The 18,418-nt window shown below is 47.8% G+C and overlaps 1 protein-coding gene across 1 annotated transcript in view; it reads left to right on the forward strand.

Moving 5' to 3' along the window:
• Window positions 1-18,418, forward strand: part of CCDC12 (coiled-coil domain containing 12) — a 47,163-nt gene that overhangs the window by 222 nt on the left and 28,523 nt on the right. Inside the window, exon 2 of the mRNA XM_019632791.1 lies at window positions 31-235. Within this exon, the coding sequence (XP_019488336.1) occupies window positions 31-235 (205 nt within the window). The remainder of the gene's footprint in view (window positions 1-30; window positions 236-18,418) is intronic.

Consider the following 18,418-nt stretch of genomic DNA (forward strand, 5'->3'; position numbering starts at 1 on the left):
TATAACAACTCGTCATTGATTGGCTTTCAGGACTTCCTGCTCTCTCATTCTCGTCCCTGGATTGGCTGTGAGAGTCATCTCACTGAGCCTGCGCGAAGCAAGACACGAGACGAGGTGGGGGGGCGTGTCTGCGGGTAACATGGCCGCTACTGGGGCCGGTGTGGGCCGGCTAGAGGAAGAGGCGTTGCGGCGAAAGGAACGGCTGAAAGCCCTACGGGAGAAAACCGGACGCAAGGTGAGGAATGTGGAGTGAGGGCTGTGGCTGAGGTAGCCAGCGTTCGGATCCGGAACAGGGACAAGAGGGCAGAGGACTACCAGGAAAAGGCAGCTGCGAGGGCGCGCATGCGCGCGTGGCTGGAGCATGCGTGAAGAATCGGCGCCCGCCCACCAAGTCTGGTGCTAGCGAGCTCGGGACTCTTCCTGCGTTGGTGCGGTCGTAGCTCAAGCGCGTGGGCTGCAGGGCAGTGGTCAGCTCTTTGCAAGCCCTTTAACTCTAGCCCGATGTTTCCACTTGGGTCTCCAGGAACGTTTACTGTTTTAGATGCTCGTTGGTTTCGGCCTGATCGGTTTGTGTCTGAGCGCGCTGAGTCTTCCGTTTTCCGATGACCTAGTCGGCCCTTGGTGAAATTTCTTGAGTATGGCAGACCTTCCCCTTGCCCGCCAGCTAGCCTTGGGCAGGGCAGTACGGAACTGTGCTCTGGGCGCTTTGCTGGAATCGTTGAGTACAAGAATCCAGAAGGAAAGACCCATTTCCAGGTCAGGGAGGACCTCAGGAAAAGAGGAGGCCTCGGCTAAGTGTTTTCCCAGTCTGTTTCTCGGGGTCGACCTCCTAGGCCTATTAGTTGCCATACTTGGAAGTTGTTTTTCTTGTTCTTGTTTGACACCGAATGGTCTGATTCCATTTCTACTTTGTTCATTTTCCCGAAGTAATTTGAGGAGAACTCTGAAGTTCACTACATATGTGCAAATTCTGGCCCTGTCACTTGGGGCTGTGGGAGTTGGGACAAAGTGCTTCATCTCCTTGAGCCCCCGTGTTTTCATATCTCCTGTGTAACAACCCCTATACATTCATTCTCACTGAATTATTTTGAGGTCTAACAAGATAATCTGTTTGAAAGGTCCTTAGAGACTACAGAGGGTGGAAATTGTTGGTTCTGTTGCTGTTAGGTGGGCAAAAAAGTCTACCCTCGACTCTACAAAATACAAAAGATATTAAATATCTAGACCTGCGAGGGATGGGGGATACAGGGACCCCACTTTCCAATTTGAAAAAATCAGGCTGGTCAGTCTGGCCCGTTTCCTTTCTGCATTGCTGGCTGGTATCCTGTGAGAAAGTGAAAGGAGAAGTAATTGAGAGAGAAAGCTAGCCAGATTGGCTTCTGCTTTTGTTGGCAACTTGCCAGCACTGTCCGTGTCCCGGCAGACCACCTGGCCTGGGGAAGCCCAAGTCTCAGCCTTTCAACAATGGCTAGTCAACCTGCCCTGCTGGCTTGGGCTCAGGGCCCAGATTATTGGGACTGGGTTTGAGGTCAGAATATTAAGGATAAGATCGCATCTGTACGGCCCATGCCATGGGAAGGAAGCCCAGGCCATCAGGAGAACCGACCTGTAAAGGGGGATTCTCTCAGTGGGCTGAAAATAAGGCCTGATTGGTTTTTTTTTTGGTTTTTGTTTTTTTTTAACTTTTTTATTGTGGTAGAATATACATAACATAAAACTTGCCACTTAGAGTGTAGAGGTCAGTGTCATTAAGTACATTCACAATGTTAGGTAACGATACCACTCTGTTTCCAGAATTTTTTCATCATCCCAAATGGAAACTGTCCCCGTTAAACACTAACTCCCAATTCCCCCTCTTACCCAGCCTCTGGCAACCACCGTTCTACGTTTTGTCTCTATGAATTTGACTATTTTAGGTATCTTACATAAGGATAAGTGGAATCAAATAGTATTTGGCCTTCTCTTTCTTGCTTATTTCACTCAGCATAATACCTTCAAGGTTCATCTGTGTTGTAGCATGTGTCAACATTTAATTCCTTTTCAATGTTGAATAGTATTTCATTGTATAAACAGTTGACCCTTGAACAATGTGAGTTAGGGCTCCTAACCCCCTCCCTCCAATCAAAAATCTGTGTATATCTTAAGTCGGCTCTTCTTGTGCATGGATTCTCAACCACGGATCAAAAACACTGTTTTTAATCTGAAAATGCTGTTAGTTGAATCCACGGGTGCGAAGCCCAGGATACCAAGGGCCGACCGTATTTATTGAAAAACAAATCCTCATATAAGTGGACCTGCACAGTTCAAACCCATGTTGTTCAAGGGTCAACAGTATACCACATTTTGTTTATCCATTCATCTTGGGTTGTTTCTAGCTTTTGGCTGCTGTGAGTAATAAATATCTGTTTCAGTCCCTATTTTTAATTCTTTTGGGCGTATGCTCAGAAGTGGAATTTGGGGATTATATAGTAATTCTATGTTTAACTTTTTAAGGAACCTCCATACTGTTTTCCATAGCAGCTGTGTCATTTCCCAGCAGCAGTGAACAAGAATTCCAGTTTCTCCACATCCTTGTCAACACTTGTTATTTTCTGTTTTATTGATTATAGCCATCCTAATGGGTGTGAAATGGTATGACATTGTGGTTTTGATTTGCATTTCCCTAACGATTACTGATGTTAAGCATTGTCTTGTGCACCTGTGGCCATTGTGCATCTTTGGAGAAATGTCTACTCAGGTCCTTAGCCCATTTTTTAACTGGGTTTTGTTGTTGTTAAGTTGTAATAGTTCTTAATATATTCTAGATATTAACCCCTTATCAAAAGATGTGTGATTTGCAAATATTTTCTCTCATTCTCAAGGTTGTCTTTTCACTTTCTTGATAATGTGCTTTGATGCAGAAAGTTTTTAATTTTGATGAAGTTCAATTTATTTTTGCTTTTGATCCTGATTTTGATGTCATACCTAATGAACCATTATCAAATCCAAGATCGTGAAGCTTTCCCCCTATGTTTTCTTCTAAGAGTTTTATAAATTTAGCTATTACGTTAGGTCTTTGATCCATTCTGATTCAGTTCTTGTATATGGTATAATGTTAATATGTTCTCTTGCATGTGAATATCCAGCTTTCCCAGTATCATTTGTTGAAAAGACTACTTTCCCTATTGAATGGTTTTGGCACCCTTGCTGAAATCATTTGACCACATGTGAGGGTTTATTTCTGGGCTGTCCATTCTATTCCATTGGTCTATATGTCTGCCCTTATGCCAGTACCACATTGTTTTGGTTACTGTAGCTTTGTAGTAAATTTTGAAATCAGGAAGTAAGTCCTACAACTTAGTTCTTTTACAAGATTGTTCTGGCTGTTCAGGATCCCTTGAGATGCCATATAAATTTTGGGATGAATTACCTATTTGTGCAAAAAACTCCATTGAGATTTTTATTGGGCTTGCATTGAATTTGTAGATCATGTTGGGTAGCATTGCCATCCTAACAATATGTAAGTCTTCCAGTCCATGAGCATGGGATGTTTTTCCATTTACTTAAGTCTTAAGTTTCTTTCAGCAATTTTCTCTAGTTTTTACTGTACAAATCTTTAGCCTCCTTAGTTAAATTTATTCCTAAGTATTTTATGCTTTTGGTGCTGTTGTAAATGGGATTGTTTTCTTAATTTTCTTTTCGGATTGTTCATTATTCGTGTGTAGAAATGCAACTGATTTTATTCTCTTGCTTTTGTATCTTGGAACTTTGCTGAATTTATTAGTTCTAACAGTTTTTGTGGAATCTAGAGTTTTCTGTAAGATCATGTCATCTGTGAACAGAGATAATTTTACTTCCTCTATTCCACTTTGGTTGTCTGTTATTTATTTTTCTTGCCTAATTGCTCTGGTTAGAATTTTCAGTAATGTGTTGAATAGAAGTGGTGAAAATAGGTATCCTTGTTCCCAACCTTACAGGAAATCTTTCGGTCTCTTATCATTGAGAGTGATGGTCACAGTGGGTTTTTCAAATATGGCCTTTATTTTGTTGATGAAATTTCCTTCTATTTATAGCTTGTTGAATGTTTTTATCATGAAAGAGAATTGAATTTTGTTAAATGCTTTTTCTCCATCAATTGAGATGACCACGTGGTTTTTTCCTCTTTCTGTTGTATTACATTGATTGTTGGATGTTGAACCGTCCTTGTATTCCGGGAATAAATTCCACTTGGTCATGGTTTATAAACCTTTTAATGTGCTGCTGAATTCAGTTTGCTAGTATATTATTGAGGATTTTTGCATCATTGTTCGTGAGGGATATAGGAGTGTAGTTTTCTTGTAGTGTTTCGGCTTTGGGATCAGGGTAATGCTGACCTCATGAAATGAGGTAGGAAGTATTCCCTCTTTAATTTTTTGGAAGCTTTTAGAAGGATTGGTGTTAATTATTTCTTAAATGTTTGGTAGAATTCACCAGTGAAGCCATTTAGCCTTGGGCTTTTCTTTGTTGGGAGGTTTTTGATAACTTATTGAGTCTCATTATTAGTTGTAGTTCTATTAAAATTTTTATTTCTTTGTGATTCAGTTTAGGGTACATTGTGTGTTTCCAGAAACTTTTCCATTTCTTCTAGTTCATTTAGTTGTTGGCATACTAATTGCTACTTTAATTGGGTTTAATCTTCATAATTCTGGCTTCAGAAAGATGTTGGCTGTGAACTCATTTCTGGAAAATGTGCGTTCGGAAGTCACATGGCTTCTCTCTTGGAATTGAGAGCTCACTGGCCTTTAGAGTTTCCTTGCATTTATTTTAAGAAACAAGAGTTATTGTGAAGCCGCATTCTTGACACCATTGGAAGCTTTTTTCTTTCCTGGCGTGCCTTTTCTTTCAAGGAACTCCTAGTTTTTCCACTCTATCTAGCCTTTCTCCTGCTTAGAAAGGGGAAGTTGGAATTTGTTGTTGATTCTTCAGCTGTTAGGCTGAGGTGTCAATGGTGGATCAGTAGCAGGTGATAAAGAGTTGTTTGACTTGGTTGAAAACAGGTTATTGGAGCTGGTAATTCATTTCTTCCACAGATGTATACTGAGCACCTACTATGTTCCAGTTATTCAGGCACTGGAGGCCCAATAGTGAGTGAGCGAAGCAGCAGACAGAAGCTTCTGCCCCAAGAAGCTTCCATTTAGCCAGAGAGACATAGTCAAGCACATATGTCTAGTGTTAGATGGAGATGCTGCTATGCAGAAAAGGAAAGAAGGAAAGAGAGATGAGGGAGTACATAGTAGTCCTGTTTTTCTCTGTAGCTCTAGTGGTTTAATTAATTTTCTATATTAAAGACAACAGTGTTTTGGGGCTGGCCAAGTGGCGCATTGGTTAAGAGCTGGCTTGGGACGCCAGAGGGCCCCGTTTCGGATCCCACATGTGAGGGCCAGTGACACTGCCCTCTACAGCTAAGATGCTGAACAACATCTCAACTTGAAGTTGGGCTGCTGAGAGTCGCCGGTGACAGCGTAGGCTGCAGCCCCTGTAGCAGTGGGTTGCCATGGGCTACTGTGTGTAGCCAGCAGCCGCAGTGAGCGGCCGTCCAGAAGCTGGCGACTGATCTGCCTCGCCCGGGAAGAGCGCAATGATGGTGCCAACTTGGGCCAGTGAAGCAACGTCCTCCACAACTAGACTGAAGAACAAAAACGACAGCAACTTGTCTGTTCCCCTTCCCCCAGTTCCCCAATAAAAATCTTTAAAAAAAGACAACAGTGTTTTGAGATTTAACATGGTAATGATACCAGCTGCCTGGCTTATCTGGTCTTTATGACAACCCTGAGAAGGCAGGATGGTTAATCTATAGATGGAAGCACAGACCAATAAACGTGTGGTGGTTTGCCCAAGGTCACATACCTAGGAGGTATCCCAGGTGAGTGTTAGGGTCAGGAGGGACCATGAGAACAGGGAGGAACTCTCTGCACTGACTTGGACTGGTTGCCCAGATGCAGATAGATTGAGAAACTTCACTATATACTTTCTGATACCTTTTAGGTTTTATAAATTACCAGCTCAAAAAAAAGAAAAAAGTAGTGGAAAAAGAGTGTAGGCCCCACATCTAAGCTGCCCCCCATAAATGCCTTAATCCCTTGCTCCCCAGTTCTGGCCCACCTTCCTGCTGGTGAGGATGGATGGAGCCTTATTTGCCACAGTTTCTTTCTTTGCATTTGTTTTTATTATGGTAAACATATATAACATAAAACATGGCATTTAATCATTTTTCAGTGACATTCAGTATAGTCAACAATGTTGCACAACCATCACCACTATTTCCAAAACTTTTTGATCACCCCAAACAGAACTTCTGTACCCATTAAGCAATAACTCCGCATTCCTCTCTTACCCCAGCCTCTTGAAACTTCCAATCTACTTTCTGTCTCTATGACTTTGCCTAATCCTTGTACCTCATATAAGTGAAATCTTACAATATTTGCCCTTTTATGTTTGGTTTATTTCACTTAGCATAAGCATAACTTCTGAAGGTTCACCCATATTCTAGCATGTAACGGAATTTATTCCTTTTTAAGGCTGAATAATTTTCCATTGTGTGTATATACCACATTTTGTTTAACCACTCATCTGTTGATGGACACCTTTTGGCTATTGTGACTGATGCTGCCATTGATGCATTAGTGTACTTATCTGTGTGTAAGTATCTGTTTGAGTCCCTGTTTTCAATTCTTTAGGGCGTATACCTAAGGAGTGGCATTTCTGGGTCAGATTCTATGTTTATCTTTTTGAGCAACCACCAAACTGTTTGCCACAGTGGCTGTACTATTATTTTCCACTACCACCAGTAATGTGTGAGGGTTCCAGCATCTCTACATTCTTACAAACACTTATTTGCCTTAAAAAAAAAAGTATAGCTATCCTACTAGTCGTGAGGTGGTATCTCATTGTGGTTTTGATTACATTTTCCTGATGATTAGTGCTGTTGAGCATCTTTTCATGTGCTAATTGGCCATTTGTATATGGTCTTGGGAGAAATACTTATTCATATTTTTTGCCTATTATTTAATTGGATTATTTGTCTTTCTGTTGTGAGTTGTAGTTGAGTTCTTTATATATTCTGGGTACTAAACTGTTACCAGATAGAGAATTCACAAATATTTTCTCCCACTCTGGGGGGTTCTTTTCACTTTCTTGGTAGTGTCCTGTGATGCACAAAAGTTTTAAAATTTTAATGAAGTCAAATTATCTATTTTTCTTTTGTTCTGTATATAATTGTGCTTTTGGTACCATATTCAATTAACCTCGACAGTCCTTGAGTAATGTTTCTATGAGGGTAAATGCCTGGGAGAAAGACAGTCAAGTTCTAGTTACTTTTCCAGCCCACAGTCATTTCTCGGGGGGCCTGTGATTGGTGAGGCCGGGGAGGAAGTATAGCCTGCCTGCTGCTTGCAGATTGGAAGCAAGGAGTCTCCACCCTTGGGGAGGAATTGGCTCCCCATTTTTGGTTCAGTCCTCTGATGTGAGGACGAAACCCCTGTAGGACTGACTCCAGGATCCAGTGCGCTCTCAGTGTATCCCTGCTGATTTAGGGTGCCTCTTTGCCCCGTGGGGATGGCTCCTTTGTGGTCCCCTAGCACTCCATGGTCCTTCATTGATACCTGCTGTGTGCCTGGTTGTGTTGGAGGCGGGGCAGGATTTCGGGCATGGGGTTGATTTTCCTCATGGTGTTATCTTTTCCCCTCCCCCCACCAGAATATAAACTCATAGTTTAGTGATATTGTGGAGGAATCACTCCTGAGATTGTCATAGATGGAGACAAGATTACAGTCATAAGGTTTCCATATATTTAGTAAAAAAAGCTTGGTGGTTGTGCAGCTCAGCACTTACACAGCGCTTCCTTGTTAGCCCACGGGACAGACTTGTGAGGGGTTGAGGAAAGAGGTGCAGAGCTGCTGGGGTGCCCCAGGTCATGGCACATGTGACTGCCCTGGATTCCAGCCCATGCAAGACCCCCTGGGGACAGGGGACGTCTATAAAGGTGTGCAGCAGCACCCTGTGGGTCAGCCAGCCCAGGTAGACAGGTGAAGGGCTACATACGATATTAGACTGTACTGCTGGGGTTCATTTCCTGGGACACAGAGTGGAACTGTAGCCGGGCTGTGGAGGGGACGGCCGGGAAGGGGGTGTTGAAGTAGCTGGAAAGGAGAGTTCCAGCGGAGCGGTTCAGAGGTGGGAATGTTCAGGGGCACAGAGCGGGTGCCGTGGCACATGCTCCGGAAGGGTTTACAGCAGGCCGTTGGCAGTGATTGGGGCAGGGGAGAAGCCTGGAAGTGCCGCGGGGCTCTTTGGTGGCCAAGTTCTGTGGGAGCAAGCTTCCGGCTGGGAGGGCAGCCAGCCCGGGCACACTTTTCTGTATTGTATTTGAATCTCATTTCTTGGTGCTCATCCAGAAAGTTTCCAGCTGGGTGAGGAGGTGAATAGTTCAAGACTGTGTAGATGAAACTCGGTGGCATCTCTCTGTGGTGCTGACCAGCATGGCAGCATGAGGCCACTTCATCCTCCTCCGACCTCTTCCTCAGCAGCCGAATGGAGACTTTGCAAGGTAATGAACTTGGCACAAACCCTTGCCCTTGGCTGTTGGATTTCCTAAGCATTTGGCCTGGATTGGGCTGCCTCTTTTTGCCCTGAGACAGAGGGAGACTCCTTGGCCAGCAGGCCAGGCCCTAGGGCTGGGTGTGACCTCAGGGCCAAGGTCTGACTGTCAGCTTGCGGGTTCAGAAGCAGCTCTTAGTTTTCACCTGGCTCTGGAGACCAAAGCAGCGCTGTTCAGTAGAGCTTCCTGCGGTGATGGCAGTGTTGTTATAGTCCGTGCTGTCCGGTACCATAGCCACGAGCCACCTGTAGCTCTTGAGCTCTTAAAATGTGGCTCATGTGACTTTATCATTTTTTTCCATTTTAATTAATTTACATTTAAACAGCCACATTTGACTTATGGCTGCCTTATTGGATATTGCATCCCTGGAGGATTTGCTCCTCCCTCTAGCCTGACCTATAAGGACCATGTCTCTACCTAAACCCCCATTTACTGAGAGCCAAGTGGGAGAGGGTAGGTGGAAACATGGGGGACCATTAGATCAGCCTTGGGGAGCCTCGAGTTGGGGCAGAGGGCTTTGAAATTGTCCGTTTTCATGGCTGGTGTCTCCAGCAGATGCTCATTCCTGTCCTGTGTGGAATTCAGTGCTGACTGTTCAGAGTGGTGTGACTGTGATCTGCACCCTCCGGAACCAAGCAGTGTGGGGAGGGAGTGGTGCCAAAGTAGTGGGGAGCGCCTGAATGCTTTCCGACTTGGGCATTGGGGAAGGGTCCCTGGCCAATGTGGGTGAGGGCGGAAGAGGGAGCTGGAGGGAGGGGCTCACAAGTGTTGGGGAGGAGGGGGGACCACGGGTGGAGAAGTGCCCAGTGTCCTGGGGGAGGAGTCAGACTTGTCCAGTCTTGCTCACCCCTCAGGGCCTTTGTCCCTGACCCCATGTGGCCACATCCTCATGCCCAATAGCCTGATCGCAAAGTCAGTTGAGGAGGTCCTGTGTTGAGAGCCCTTTGTGGGTTGGCAGTCATAAGATTTACGTGGCAGTTAGTGACAGGATCTCACCGCTTGTTCAATCCCCGAAGTACTTCTTTGAGGTCGGTGTTGGTTTGTCCCTGTTCTATAGACCAGGAAACTTGTGGCTTAAGGGACGATGCTTTGGGATGTTGCCAACCCTTGATGGTCCCTTAAGCCCTGGCCCTGTATCCCTCTCTAGCCCTCACCCCAGATGCTTGGGAACAAGCAGCCCCCAGGAAAGGGGTCTCCTTCGCATCACACATAGAAATTGCCATCAGGCTGCCTGGCTTTAGTGGAGCTTCGTGGCATAGTGAAGAGCATGAGCTTTGGAGCCAGACAGATCTGGTTTAAATCTCAGCTCAGTTCATCATGTCTGTGGGACCCAGAGCAGATCTTTAAAACTTTGAGCCTCCCCCTCCTTGTCTGTAAAATCAAGACACAGCTTCTGACCTCGCAGTACCTGGGAGAACAGAGAAAGATGTCTGTGAAGTGTCTAGCGTAAGTTCCTGCACACGGGCCTTTTATAAGTGGATGTTTGTCCCTTCTCACCTGCCCTCTCAGAAGCAGGGAGGACTGGGTGGTTCCCTACCCCTCTCTGCTGGGTGACAGGGGTAGAGCTGGCCCTGTTTCTCTTGGAAGCAAGGAGGGCATCCTCCTGGTCCCCTGGCTTTACTTGGCTTAGCCCTGATTCTTTGAAGATGGACTTTCCTATTAGTGTAAAGTGTTAGACTATCAAGAAAGTGGATTTGCAGAGCCACAGCCAATGGGTATGTAGTCCCCATTCTCCCCAAGGACTGACTTTCTTATCCCCAGCTCAGCTCAGACCCTCAGGTCACGGAGCCAGTGGGAAAGAGAACCTTGTGTGTGGAAGTTTGAGGCTCCCATACAGACACACCTGTTGATGAGCCAGTGTTGGGACTTTGCATTGAGTCATCCCCCTGAGGGGTGGCCTTGACTCATGTGTGAAATGAAGACGTTGGACCAATCAGGTTCTCTGACCTACCTGTGCGTCTGTATCACCTGGGGAAACAGTTTGCAATGTCTTCTGGCTCCACTCCAGACCGCATGTCATGGGTGTAGATCTTGGTGTAGAGCCTAGAAATCCGTGCATTTTTAAAGTTCCATTTCTTTGGGAATCTCCCATCACTCCCTTGGCACTCTCTCACTGGAAGTAGAGCCCCTTCTTTCCCTGGATAATTGGCTGCCCATCCTCACTGCAGGAACTCTGCAGCCAGACACCAAGCAAGTATTGAGCACCAGCTGTGAACCAGGCCCTGGACATTCAGCATGAACACAACTGCCTCCCTGCCTCAAGGGGCTTCCATGGGAGGGGTGGGTAGACCGCCTGCCTGCAAGTCAACAGGGACGGTGATGTCAGGAATCTGTGAGGGCACAGGCCCCAGTGTGTGTGTTGGGGGAAGGGCAGTGCAGCTGCCCTGGGCTGGGATGACCTCTCAGAGTGGGAGATGGGGGTGGAGGGAAGGGGAGGGAGTAGGAAGGGGTGCCACGGTCTGGGGAAGAGCATTCCTAACTGAGGGAGAACTGGCTTGGCTTGTTTGAGGGGCAGGAAGAATCTCTGTGCGGCAGGACTACAGAGAAGGGTTTGGGGGTAGGGTGAGGTTGAGAGTAGAGAGGGCCTGGGAGGCAGGGGTTACTGAGGCTGGACCTCACTCAATAAGGGGGATGGGGAGCCATTGGAGGCCTGAGCACAGGTGCCCTGCCCCGACTGTGTGGAGGGAGGTAGGAGGCTGCTGCATTAGCCCGCGTGTGAGGCAGTGGTACCCTGACAGGGTTACTGGACGTCCCAATAGATGGACTGTGGGGTGAGCGAGCAGGGCGGATGGTGGTTGTCCTAGTGTAGGATTTAGCCCTGGTCGTTCGCAGAATGTGAAAGAATTCACGAGACTCTACAAAGCAGGAAAGCAAGAAAACGTTCAATGAAAGAGAGTTCTGTTTGGATGAGAATACTGGCCAAGGGAGTTTTGCCAGGGCAGTCTGATGGGGACAGCTGCAGTGGGTTTCTGTTTAGCTGAGGTTTTACATTTTTCCGTGCAGGATGTAGCGTGCTTGTCAGCTTGCAGGGGTGCTGCCGTTACAATTGTCTTCTCTGGGGAACTGTTCTGTTCCCACCTATGATGGCTGTAAGGTGCTTGTCAGCTTGCAGGTACAGTGCTGGCAGTGCTGGCCGTGGGATTCAGAGCCAAGCGATTAATTTTTTTTTTTTTTAAGATTTTATTGGGGAATTGCGGGAGGGAACAGCGTTGGGGAATCAGGGAAGGGGAACAGACAAGTTGCTGTCCTTTTGTTCTTCAGTCTAGTTGTGGAGGACGTCGCTTCACTGGCCCATGTTGGTATTATCATTGCGCTCTTCTTGGACGGCAGCTCACGAAAGCTCACACCCGCTGCCGGCCAGCCCCACTGCAGCCTACGCCGTTGCTGGCGACTTGCGGCAGCTCAGCTCCAGGTAGAGCTGTTATTCACCATCTTAGATGTAGAGGGCAGTGTCACTGGCCCTCATGCGGGATCTGAACCGGGGCCCTGCTGCTCAGAGCTGGCGTCCCAAGCCAGCTCTTAACCAACGCCACTCGGCCGGCCCCAAGCGGTTAATTTTTAAGCTCATTCCTGCTAACTCACAAGCTCGCTCCTGTTAACTCTTTACTTGTCTCATCCGTGGTGGCTGTTCCTGAGATGAGCAGTATGGGCAGAGTGGTTTTGAGAGGGAAATCGGAATCTGATTTTGGCCACGGTAAGCCTGAGGCGACTGTTAGACCTCTAAGTGAAGAGAGGCTGTCAGGCAGGCCTCTGGACTCAGATGGGTCCTGCGAGGGGAAGGTTGGAAGCCCTGGGCTAGAGTAGGTCCTGCGTACAGAGTTAGGCCGCAGAGAGGACTGAGGGTACCCCAGGTCCCATGGGCATTTAGGACGAATCGCAGAGGAAACTTGGAGGGGGTGGGGCAGAGAGAAGCCAGGTGATGAGGACTGGAATGGGTTTGGACAGGACAGGGCAGTAGGTGAGCTTGGTCTAGCTGTTTCAGGGAAGTGTGTTTGGGGGTGGGGCGTGGGGGTGAAAAAGGGGTTCTATAGTCACCTCACAGGGTGATCTGATCATAAATTCCTTGCTGGGCAGGTCAGGGTGGGTGGTCACGCCCCAGGCACATAACACCTTTAGTAAAAGGCTTATCTTTGCCTTAAGCCAGCCCTATCCACTGTTTCTGTGCATCTAGGATTAACACACCTATGAAATAAGTTTAACTGCCCTCAAGAGAGCACATAATGTTTTTAACTATCCTGTAATCTACTCTCACCTTGCTTTCTCCTGAGTTCATGTCAGCTTCCTTGTTCCCTCCTTCAGCTCAAATGCATAAAAGAAACTGCACAGCTGTTACTTTCCGGAGCTTTTGAGATGTTGCTTCCTGGTAATTGTCAGTTTGGGCTCCAGTAAACTCTTACACGATTCTCTACAGGATTGGACATTTATGGTGTCGACAGGAGAAAGTGCCAGTGGGGCTCAGGCCAGCTGAATTGGGGTGCAGATGGCAGCCACAGCCTCACTGTGAATTGGGTCTCCTTTCCACTGCCTTAAGGCCTCACGGCACCCCAACTGTGAGAGGTGGCACCAGGCTGAGGCAGTGCCTTTGTCGCTTTGCTCTCTGGACTGGCCTGGTGTTGTGGAGCTGGCAGCCTTTGTGCCCCTGTTCCGCCCCTGCAGGCGGGAACCCCTGAGGGCTGCTCCCACAGGAGCTGAACGCTGCTGTCTGAGTCAGGCTGGCGGCTGCTGTCAGGGTTTTCTGCACCAGGGGTTGCCTGGACAGATGCTTTTGTCACCTTGCTCTGCCACTCTGCTGACTCTGGGACCGACAGTTCAGGAAGTCCCTTCATGTCGGCCGGAAGGTGGCCACTATAACCCCGGCCTCCTCAGGGTAAAGATGAAGTGAGGTGGTGTGTGTAGAGGAAGCTGAGAAACTGGAAGTGTGATACGCGCTTTTATTCTTTCTGCTATACTCTTGTTTTACCCCCTCATGAGGACTCTGTTATTTTACAGATATGACAACGGAGACCAAGAGAGGGTAAGGGACTGTACAGTCACACAGGGCCTCCCCCTGGCCCTCTGTCCCTGGTCGCTCCCCTGGAGTCGGGTGTCGGGGAGCCCGCCACCTCATGGCTGACTTCTCTGGTGTTCTCCCTGTGCAGTGGGATGAGTGCTGGCTCCCCGTGGAGCTGTGTGGGAGGTATCCAGGGAGAAGCCACTCAGCTGCCCTGAGTTTCCCTTGGAAGGCAGGCCTCCCCAGGCAGATGCCTGGTTGTCCTGGATCCTTCACTGTTTAGCTCACCTGTGGTGGCTGAGGCAGCCTCATGTAGCAGAAGGAACCCTGGACAGGAAGCCACTAAACAAGGTCCCTCTTTCTTGCTCTGCCACTCACACAGTTGTTTGGGCCTCAGTTTCCCCTTTTGGTGACTTCTGTGGCATGACAGGCTGTAACCATGTATTCACAAAGCCTTACCGATGGGGCACAGGGAATTGGAAAGCAAAAGAATTTTGAAATTCAAGCTGGTTTTTATCTTTTTGTTAGCTTTTGCAACAAAAGGATTTGTGTGACCTTGATGGTGAGTCCCTCAGTTGTGTTCACCTGTCTCCTAGAGCTGGGAGGGTATTGGTGGGGGGATGGGGGGGTGCTTCCTTCCATCTTGGTGTCCAAGTAGCTGCATTCTGGTTGTGCTGGGGAGCCCCAAGATACTCCTGTCTTTGGAGGACTTATTTCTTACAGTCTCCTAGACAGTGAGTCCTCTCTCTAGGTTTAATGATTTATTTTTGGTTTCTAAATGGGCTTCAGTCTTTCTGTTTTAACAATTCGAGTGTCACTAACAAAAACAAATACAAAAAAACCTTTGAATTGAAGCATACTATACATAGAGAAAAGCACACACACCAGCTCAGTAATTCTCACTGGGTGAACACACTCATGGAACCAGTTGCTCAGATCAGGAAACACCTTCCTGCTCTCCGTCCAGGTTTTGCACCCCAAGAGTAATCATGTGGGACTTCTGACACCATGGCTGGCTTTTCTTACTTTGAACCTTACATGAGTCATACAGTGTGTACTCTTGTATCTGGCTTCTTTCACTCATCATTAGGTTTGTGAGCTGTCGGGTGTGGCGTTCGTTCATTCTTATTGCTACCCAGTCTTCCATTGGTTCAGTACCCCACATTTTATCCACCCCATTTAGATTTTCAGGCTGGAGCTGTTGTGGATTGTGCTGCTTTTCCCAATCTTGTACATGTTTGGTGAACATATGTGCATACATCTGCTTGGTGTATGCCTAGGAATAGAATTGCTAGGTCATAGGGTATATGTGGGGTGAATACTGCCAGTTTTCCCAAATGGCTGTCATTTTACACTCCCAGAGTATACGAGAGTTCTCGCCAACACTTGGCATGGTTTGTCTTTTTCACATCAGCCTGCTGTTGGAGGGGTGGTAGCCCTTTGTGGTTTAAATGTGCATTTCTGTCCTAACTAGTGAAGCTGAGTGCCTTTTCATATGTTCATGTGATACATTCAAGCCCTTTGACCCTCCCCTTTTTTGCGGAGTTGCCTGACACCTTTTCCTGTTGATTTCTCAGAGTTCTTTATTGGAAATCCTAGACAGGTCTTTTGTTCTGTGTATGTATTGTGACTGTTTCTTCTCCCCCTCTGGGCCTTGACGTTTAATGCTTTTAATTGAATTTTTTGATGAACAAGAGTTCTTAATTTTAATGTAGTCCGATTAATCAATTTTTTTTCTAATACCTTCTGTGGCCTGGTCAAGAAAATAGTTGCATACTCTTAGGTCATGATGATACTCTCTTACATTATATTCTAGAAGTTTTATTGTTTTACCTTTCACCTTTAGAGCTCCAGTCCATCTGGAATTTATTTATTTTTGCATGGTGTAAGGTGGGGTCAAGATTCCCGCCCCCCCCCCCCCCCCCCCATATGGGTATCAGCCCTGGCTTCTTCCGGGTTTTGTTTTGGAGGGAAGCAACAGCTTCTACTCTTGAAAGAATTCCCAGAGGAAATACAGTTGCTGCGGTCACGATGCCCTGTGGGAAGTAAAATCCACACTCCAGGGCTGTTTTGATTTAGGGCTCTAAAGAGCTGCTCTGTCTAGAGAGAATATGAGTGGCTGGAGCAGAAAACATCTGTCCTTTCAAGAACAGCTCTCCCTCTCCCCTCCACATTGTGTTCAGTGCAGGGAACCATTAGAATTCTTGCAGGGTACTTTGAATCCTAAAAAAAAAACACCTGTTTGATACCTGGGAGAGGAAGTCATCTGGTGAGAGCAGAACTTTCTAGCCTGGGTGCAGGCATTCATGTTTCAGGCACGATGGGGCTCCTTAGGGAGTGGGAGTGAGTGCTGGGCTGTCTGGGGCGTGGAGTAAGTGCCCCAGCACCCTCTGTGCTTACTCTTATGTGGAGTGCTTGCTGTCTGCTGACCCTGTGAAGGGCTTGGGGATCAAGGTCAAAGAGGCCAGGCTGGGGCCCAGCAGGGAGACTGACCTGTGTACCACCAGCTGTAATAGTGTCTGAGAGCTGGGAGCCTCCTGGAGGGAGGGCTGGCAGCAGGGCTGTGAGTGGAGGGGTGGCACTTGCACGCAGTAGGCTGCATAAATGGAGGAGGGAGCTTCTGAACCCAGTGTGTACACACTTTTCTCGCTTTATCACTGGCTGGCTTATGGGTCATGTCCCCATTTGGGCTCTGTGCCCCAGCCTGCATAACTCACGAGACAGAGCCAGCCAGACCCAGCAGAGGGCTGAGAAAACACTTGGAGGAGGGATTGAGTGGCAGGCCTGGAGGGGTGACAGCTGTTTGGAGGCATGGAACAGGAGGAGGGCCAGGAGCAGGGAGGGCAGGTGTGGGGGTGATCTGAATGTGGGGGTGGTCTGAATGTGGGAAGAGCATCTGGAAGCCCCCAGGTCCCCGCACACTAACCTTTTCTGCATGTTCTCTGCATGCATGTAGGGTCTGCCCTTCTAAACTGTGGTCAGATCAAGGGCAAGGGCTGGGTCTTCTGTAGGACAGAACTGGTGGCAGCTGTGGGTGGGTGAACTGAGGGAAGGGAAGAGGCACGCGTGTGGGATGTTACAGATGACCTTTTTCGGCGGTGGGGTGGGGGAAGCGGGCACACTTGAGTGGTGGAATTTCGTGGGCCTCACACTGAAGGCACAGGCAAGAGCATGAGGCTTCACCGTCGTCACCGTGGTTGGCGCCTATTGATAGAGGACTCACTGGGCCCATCACCTTGGCTCCCTTGTGTAACGCCCTCTGCAGCCAAGGAAAGTGCAGTTCTGAGAAGCTAAAGAACTCGCACAGACCCCATAGCACACTTTGTTGGGTTCCTCTCTCCTCGTGTGGTTCTTCCTTCTCAACCTTTCAGCCTAGCACATGGTTAAAAAAACAACACCACGCTGTGCTTCCAAGGAAAATATGTGTAGGTGAGGATTAAAAGACCTTGTTTAAGTAACATTTCCCCCCCAAATAAATGCTCCAGTTGTGACTTGTAATTTAAATTTGGTTTTATTTAGGATTTTGTCACTTGTAGATCACACCAGAGAGGAGACAACTGTCTTACCTTTACTTCTCAGACTGCGACACTCTGAGAAGCAGCTGATCGGAGGTTAAAATAGCTTCTAGCCTCCTTCCTAGGAGCTGCAACACTTTGTTGCTCTGTAAACCTCTGGCTTGGCTGGAAATTGACTTGTAAAGAATTTGCTTTTCAAAGTTGTGTTGGGGCCCGGTACATTTCAGGCTCAGCTCTGTGTTGGGTTGAAGGGCTGGGAAAATGGACCTCAAGCCAAGCGAGCGCCTTGACCTTCTTGTATCAGTGATTGGCCTTTGTGATGGGCTTGAGGCGGGGGGTGCTGGGACCAAGTCCACAGAACACTCATCCTGAGCCAAGCTTCTCCATTTGCAAAGTGGGCATCAGAACCTTTGCCCTGCTGGTACCCCGGCACCTCCCTGTGGATCGGATGAGCTGGGGCACCTAAGACAACTTTGAGTTTTTAAAGTGCCCCACATATTACCAGGTTGTCGCTCTAAATGGTCACGTGTAGCTGGGGTACGTAGTTGTGAGAGCAGGAGAAGTTTATTCTGTCTGGTTTGGTTGGTTGGTTGGTTTAAAAAAAGAGAGGCAACCTTGGAAGTACGCAGCCAGAAAGCCCAACATTTCGCAGGAAAATGGCTTAGTGAGGAAACCACTGCCTTCGAGTGCTAGACGGTGCAGCTCACTCTGCTGCCACTGCAGCCCTGGAATCGGTCTTGTGGCAGCTGCCCCCATGCCCCCACCTGGGACAGTGAATGTGTGGGGGGCACTTTTGGCTTTGGAGCCTTCCTAAGGGAGGGGCGCAGGCATTGGGCAGCCCATAGAGTGACTTGGGAACTCCAGTTCTGGTCACCTCATCCATGACTCCAGGCACCGTGGTAAGTGGACAGATCAGTCAACCTGAAGTCCAGAGACCTGCCCGCTAGCCCGATCTCTCGCCCTCCACGTGCTGCACACTTTACCTGCATCTCCTGTAGCCCTCAAGACATTGACATATGAGAGATTTCTCTGTGTTGCTTCTCACCACGGCTGCCCTGTGTCCAGAGCCCACTCTGGTGACCACAGTAGGCCCCCAGGCAGCTTGGTGTGACCTCATACAGGTCACTTCCTCCCCTGGGTCAGCCTCTGGAGGAGGGATGTGGTCTGACCCAGAGGCTCCTCAGTTGGGCCACGTGGTAGAATCGGTCTTGGAACCTTCGGATTGCATAGGTTCTATTTATAGCACATTCCCTTGACCACTGGATCTCATTCTTCCTGTGCCGGCTGACATCTGAGGCC

Source organism: Hipposideros armiger, unplaced genomic scaffold (assembly GCF_001890085.2).
Source record: "Hipposideros armiger isolate ML-2016 unplaced genomic scaffold, ASM189008v1 scaffold_18, whole genome shotgun sequence".
Taxonomy (NCBI): domain Eukaryota; kingdom Metazoa; phylum Chordata; class Mammalia; order Chiroptera; family Hipposideridae; genus Hipposideros; species Hipposideros armiger.